Source organism: Syngnathus leptorhynchus, chromosome 18 (assembly GCF_054491065.1).
Source record: "Syngnathus leptorhynchus isolate UIUO chromosome 18, UIUO_Slep, whole genome shotgun sequence".
NCBI lineage: Eukaryota > Metazoa > Chordata > Actinopteri > Syngnathiformes > Syngnathidae > Syngnathus > Syngnathus leptorhynchus.
This window is the reverse complement of record NC_141212.1, coordinates 6344321-6350835: the sequence shown is the minus strand read 5'-3', so window position 1 is coordinate 6350835 and position 6515 is coordinate 6344321. Positions and strand designations below refer to the sequence as shown.

General features: G+C 42.5%; 1 protein-coding gene and 1 pseudogene across 2 annotated transcripts; both read right to left on the bottom strand.

The window, feature by feature from the left end:
- Positions 1–249: 249 nt before the first annotated feature.
- On the bottom strand, positions 250–4161 carry LOC147042642 (heat shock 70 kDa protein 1-like). Its single transcript, XM_085937074.1, has 2 exons — positions 2434–4161; positions 250–2351 (listed from the first exon to the last, which is right to left on the bottom strand). The coding sequence occupies exons 1-2, from the start codon at positions 2856–2858 to the stop codon at positions 404–406; spliced, it is 2373 nt and encodes a 790-aa protein (XP_085793200.1). The 5' UTR covers positions 2859–4161; the 3' UTR covers positions 250–403.
- A 151-nt stretch (positions 4162–4312) lies between these two features.
- LOC147042641 (toll-like receptor 5) lies at positions 4313–6280 on the bottom strand (annotated as a pseudogene). The gene is made up of 2 exons (XR_015068851.1): positions 6174–6280; positions 4313–6068 (listed from the first exon to the last, which is right to left on the bottom strand). The product of XR_015068851.1 is annotated as a toll-like receptor 5 (transcript).
- Positions 6281–6515: the final 235 nt, after the last annotated feature.

Sequence of the window (6515 nt, the reverse complement as noted above, 5' to 3'; positions counted from 1 at the left end):
ATTCAATTCAGTTAAATTTTTACTGTAAATAGTCATATTTTTAGTGATGCACCATGTTAGACCAAAAGGTTTATACGGTACAGCATAGGTTCTTCCAAATGAAAATGAAAAATTGGTACTGCATCATTTCCTTAACAGAATCGAAAATCAAAATGAATGGTAATGGTGAATCGACAAGCCCCTGTGAATCAAAATCTGAATCTGAGTGAATAATTAACACAGAGAAAATCTTACTTTTAGACAATTTATTTATCAATATATTATGTGACATCAACAATATTATACATTTGAATATTAAACGTACATGTGATGTCCTCAGTCCACCTGAAAAGTTGAATAGGGTGAGTTTAAAAATTTAAATAACATTTAACATTTTGTCTTCACTGATATGCAAGTAATGTCTTTAGTCAACCTCTTCAATGGTGGGCCCCTGGGCACCGGTTTGAGCCTGCCCCCCACAGCCTCCCGCAGGCCCCGCCCCCTGGTACAACTTGCTGATGATTGGCTGACACACTCGTTCCAACTCCTTTTGCTTATGATGGAACTCGTCTTTCTCTGCCAGCTGATTGCTCTCCAGCCAGTTGAGGGTCTGCTCGCACTTGTCCATCACTGTTTTCTTGTCGTCCTCGCTCAATTTAGCTGCCAGTTTCTCATCCTGCAGGCTGCTCTTCATGTTTAAGGCATATGACTCCAGACCATTCTTGGCAGCGATCTTGTCCCGTTGCAGGTCATCCTCAGCTTTGTACTTTTGGGCGTCATCCACCATCTTCTCAATCTCTTCTTTGCTCAGACGGCCTTTGTCATTAGTGATGGTGATCTTGTTCTGCTTGCCGGTGCTTTTGTCCACCGCCGACACGTTCAAAATGCCGTTGGCGTCCACGTCGAAGGTAACCTCGATCTGCGGCACGCCTCGCGGAGCCGGCGGGATACCGCTCAGATCAAACCTTCCCAGCAGGTTGTTGTCCTTGGTCATGGCTCTCTCACCCTCAAAGACCTGAATGAGGACACCCGGCTGGTTGTCGGCATAGGTGCTGAAGATCTGAGTCTGCTTGGTGGGAATGGTGGTGTTGCGTTTGATGAGCGACGTCATAACTCCTCCGGCGGTCTCGATGCCCAGCGACAGAGGGGCCACGTCCAGCAGCAGCAGGTCCTGGACGTTGCCCGAGGTGTCCCCTGTGAGGATAGCGGCTTGTACAGCAGCACCATAAGCCACCGCTTCATCTGGGTTAATGCTCTTGTTCAGCTCCTTGCCGTTGAAAAAGTCTTGCAAGAGCTTCTGGATTTTGGGGATTCGCGTGGAGCCACCAACCAGGACCACATCGTGGATCTGGCCCTTGTCCATCTTGGCATCCCTCAGGGCTTTCTCCACTGGCTCCAGGGTTCCCCTGAACAGGTCAGAGCACAGCTCCTCAAAGCGTGCCCTGGTGATGGATGTGTAGAAATCAATGCCCTCAAAGAGGGAGTCGATCTCGATGTTCGCCTGGGAGCTGGAGGACAGTGTCCTCTTTGCCCTCTCGCATGCTGTGCGCAGCCTCCGCAAGGCCCTTTTGTTCTGGCTGATGTCCTTTTTGTGCTTCCTCTTGAACTCGGCCACAAAGTGCTCCACCATGCGGTTGTCAAAGTCCTCTCCGCCCAGGTGCGTGTCTCCGGCGGTGGATTTGACCTCAAAGATGCCGCCCTCGATGGTCAGGATGGACACATCAAAGGTCCCGCCGCCCAGGTCAAAGATGAGGACATTGCGCTCTGCAGACTGGCCTTTGTCCAGACCGTAGGCGATGGCGGCCGCCGTGGGCTCGTTGATGATCCTCAGGATGTTCAGTCCGGCGATGATGCCCGCGTCTTTGGTGGCTTGCCGCTGAGAGTCATTAAAGTAAGCAGGGACCGTTACCACGGCGTTGGACACTTGCTGGCCCAGGTAGGCTTCGGCAATCTCCTTCATTTTAACCAGCACCATGGAAGAGATCTCCTCTGGGTTGAAGGCCTTTTCCTCCCCTTTGTACTGCACCTGGATCTTGGGCTTCCCTCCATCAGAGACTACCTTGAAGGGCCAGTGCTTCCTGTCTGCTTCTACAACCGGATCATCGAACTTCCTTCCAATCAGTCGCTTGGCGTCAAACACCGTGTTGTTGGGGTTCAACGCCACCTGGTTTTTGGCAGCGTCACCAATGAGCCTCTCGGTGTCTGTGAACGCCACGTAGCTAGGTGTGGTCCTGTTGCCCTGGTCGTTGGCGATGATCTCCACTTTGCCATGCTGGAAAACACCGACACAGGAGTACGTGGTGCCCAGGTCGATGCCAATCGCAATGCCTTTCGCTGAGACCATTTTGTTCAGGAGGCTGTCAAGATGCTCACTGTGAGGAGAAGATTACAGCCACACATTAAATTGGATAGTAAAACTTAAGTGTTTTAGGAAGAATAAAAGTTTCAACTTACACTCTAAACTGCTCTGTGAAGTCTCTGGATCTTGTGGCTCGGTGGCTCTCTTGGCTCTTGGGCCTGTATCTCTTCCCTTGTGGGTCTTCTCTGGTTGATCTCTTTAGATCTTGTGTCTGTGGCTTGTGCTCTGCCTCAGATGCTTTTATGCTGGTCGAACTGTCACTCTGGACACTTCCAGACGTTTCTCGATCAAGTGATATAACGGACAAAGACTGCTTCCTGTTGGTGATTTCAAAATAACATATACCGCCAGTGGAGTCTGGGCACCGGTAAAGCAGTTTGCTTTTGTTTTGAAAGCAAGTACGGATCACATAAGCCATCATTAAAAAAAGCTTTATCCAGAATACTCTGGAATCGTGGCGATGCAGCGAGAACTTTTGAGTCAGATCGAGACGGTTGTTTATATTTCCAAATGACGTCATGAATTCAAAGAGCTAAATATGAAATAAAAATATTTTTTCATTAAAGGTAGTGTCATTTTTATATCATTTGACATCTGTCAGTCAAATTATTAAACAAATTCGATTATGTATACTGTGTAGTAAATCAATGCATGAAACACATCAAGAAAAAAAATTCATTGATAAACAGCCAGATAGCTAGCGACAAAGATACAAGGCCACAAACATGCATGTTACATACATACATTATACATATTATACATACACATGCATACATACATACATACATACATACATACATACATACATACATACATACATACATACATACATACATACATACATACATACATACATACATACATACATACATACATACATACATACATACATACATACATACATACATACATACATACATACATACATACACACAATCACTTAAAATGATAGATACTAATTCCCCTCACATGCAAATTCACTCAGCAGATGAACTAAAGGTAAAAGAGAGGCCTCTTCCTCACCCCCTTGCCTTACAAATAAATATTTCATGACCAGCTTGCAGCTTTATTAAGACAGCAGGAGTGTCTCTGAGAACAGCATGCCAATGTTATTCTGCTATGAGTGGTATAGTTGTGACACAATAATTCAGACAAACTGAAACAATATTATTGCTCAAAATAAAACAAATTGTTTACATTTTCTATATGTACATTTATTCTTGAACTCAATCAAAACAAAATAGTGCCTCATGTTATGTTAGCGGGACCTCAACAGGATCTAGCGATTGTTAGCTCTTTGCTGCTCTCTAGTGTACAACTTGAATAAATGCCAGCATTCCCACGAAAACTATATTCACATCTTTCCAATTTAGGTTCAAATTAGAAGGGATTATTTAATGCCAAAGACGCACAATGAAAAAGTTCTAATATGGTCCAATTAGCCATGTATGTGTATTACTGTATGTACTGTATCAATGTTAGACTACTTTTTTATATTACATCCCAGTTACATTACTCTATGAAAACACTGAATACTACAAATTGAAAATGTAACTGAACTATATTAACTGACTCTAAATAGATTTGTGGTTGAATGGGAAAAACACATACCAAAATATTTTTGGGGACAATTTAGGGGTTGGTTAAGTGATTTTTATTGTACAATTAAGTGTAATAAGAATATTATAGGAGTTACAAACCTACTTTAATTGCAAGTGTGATTTTTATTTCTTTACAACGCTTTTGGAGTTCATCCTGAGTATTATCCTTATATTAGAAATCATTGTTAAAACGTATTGTGTGCCATTTTATAAAGGGTGAATTACAGGTTAAACCTTGTTAAATGCTTCCAGTGCCAAGAAGATGAGTGTAGTAATCCAGCAGAGAAACCTTATAGAAAGTTATAGGAAATTCACATCTCAAGTCCTTAATGGGACTCAAAAAGGTTACATTTGTTTCCCTTGTCCAATTCAAGAAGTTTATCAGATTCGAATCACAGTGGAACCGGTTCATATTTAAATTGAGGATGCTAAGAGTTCGGAACAGGGCCGGGTTGGGGGATGCTATGAAGTTGTTAGCGAGGTTAAGCAAATTGAGGCTCTTAGGAAATGCATCAGGCTGGAGATAGGTTAAAGTGTTGGATGAGAGGTCCATTCCCAGAAGGGAGGTGAGACTTTTAAAGATGCCATTCGGAAGAGAGCGCAAATTGTTGGCGCTCAATCTCAGATTGACCAAATGGTTAAGACCTTCAAACAGATTGAGACATTTGCCTCGTGACCAAATTGACTGCAAGTTGGTGCTGTGAAGATCTAACACTTTAACAGCGCTATGCTTCTTTTCAGAAGCTTGAATATTCATTGTGCACCTCTCGATGGGATTCCCTCCAAAGACAAGATGCTGGAGTTTTTTCAGGTTAGTCAAAAAGATGTACACACCTTGCAGGTTTTCTACTTTGTTGTTCTGAATATTCAAATATGTGACATTAGGGGCAAAAGTTGTTATCGTGTTCATTGCTGCAAAGGTCAATTTATTGTCATTCAAATTGAGATAACTTAAACTCGGCAGAGTGCGGGGGAAGCCAAACTCCCTGAGAGAGTTTCCAGTCAGATTTAATACCTCCAGGCTAAAAAGTCCACTAAATGATTGGTAGCCAAAAATACCAATATGGTTGTAAGAGAGGTCCAACACTTTCAGGTTCCTCAGAGGAGCAAAACTGTGAGCACGGATATCCCCGAGCAAATTATGAGACAGGTTGAGCTTTTTTAAATGTTCCTGGCCTTCAAAAGCATTTTTGTGTATTTGATTGACTTGGTTTTGTGAGAGATCAATAACTTCAGTTTGTGATAGTGGATTGAATAGTCCTTGTTGTAATGCAAATATCCTGTTTTTAGACAAATCCAACATGTTGATTGAGCTGTTCCTGAGGCCCTCAAAAGTGCTTCTGTCCACATCTAAAAGATTGCTGAACGAAAAGCCTTTACCTATATGTCCTGATAGCTTAAGATAAGAAATCTTAGTATCCTCAATAGCTTTGAAAAATAGTCTTAACTCACCTATGCTGAAACCATTATAGGATATGTCAAGTGTTCCAAAAGATATTCCTCTGAAAGGGTTCCCACAAGTATGTGCATCAAAGCTTTCATTGAACATAGCCTGAAGGTTGTTGGAGTCTAAATTCAAGGATTTCAATTGTTTTCCTCGGAAGGCAGCCAGATCCGGCTCACATATTTTGTTGATACGATTCAGTTTTAGATTCAAATGTTTCAAATGAGTCATATTGGAAAAAAACATTGAAGGCTGGATTCTCTTTATCCGGTTACCAAATAGGTCAAGAGTCTCCAATGAAGAAAGAGGCTTCAAAAAGTTTTCCTTCAGGATGGATTCATTAAGTGAGCAGTAATCCAGGTAAAGACTCTGTAAACTCGACAATCCCAAAAAAGCCTCCGGCTCAAGTCGAAGCTTTGCATTGAAGCCCAGCACCAATTTCCTGAGGTGTCTGTCTGATGAATGCATTGTTTTGGATCACTAGTGTTGAATACTGATTACCCAAGTCCAGCACTTGCAGCATCTCAAGGCCAGACAACGAGGTGGCGTTAATCTCATGGATGTGGTTCATCTCCAAGTACAGGTGGGTGATGTTGGGAGGAAGGGAAGGAATCCAGTATAGGTTCTTGAAGGCGCAGTTGGCTACCGAGCCAGTTACGGAGCAGGACGAGAGGCAGCCTGGCATCTGTAAATTTCAAGTGGGATAGGTCAAGCAATGAAAATGGTGAATTATAGTTTTTGCTTAAAGTCTTCAGGAGAAATCAGCTCTTAAAATATTAAGTTTTCCTACCTTTTGGAAGACAAAGATGAGCACCAAAAATGCAAATATCTCCATGTTGTTTCGCTGTTTCAAATGAGCTCCTGTCTAAGTAACTTGCTCATCAGCAATGTTAAGCTCAGAGTCAGTTTGCTGTGTTTTTATCTCGCTCGATGATTTATGGACATTGGATTTACCCACAAACGTAAACATGACGTAGAACCAGATACAGAGTCCAGGTTTGCAACAGGAGGGAAAGATCATTTTCTGATGTCCTTTTTGTTTGTTATTTTGTAAAATACTTGGTGACGTCCTGTGTTGCCATTATTATTGTAAACTTGTTTCCAAATATGACTTCTGCGTGGATTCAGTTCC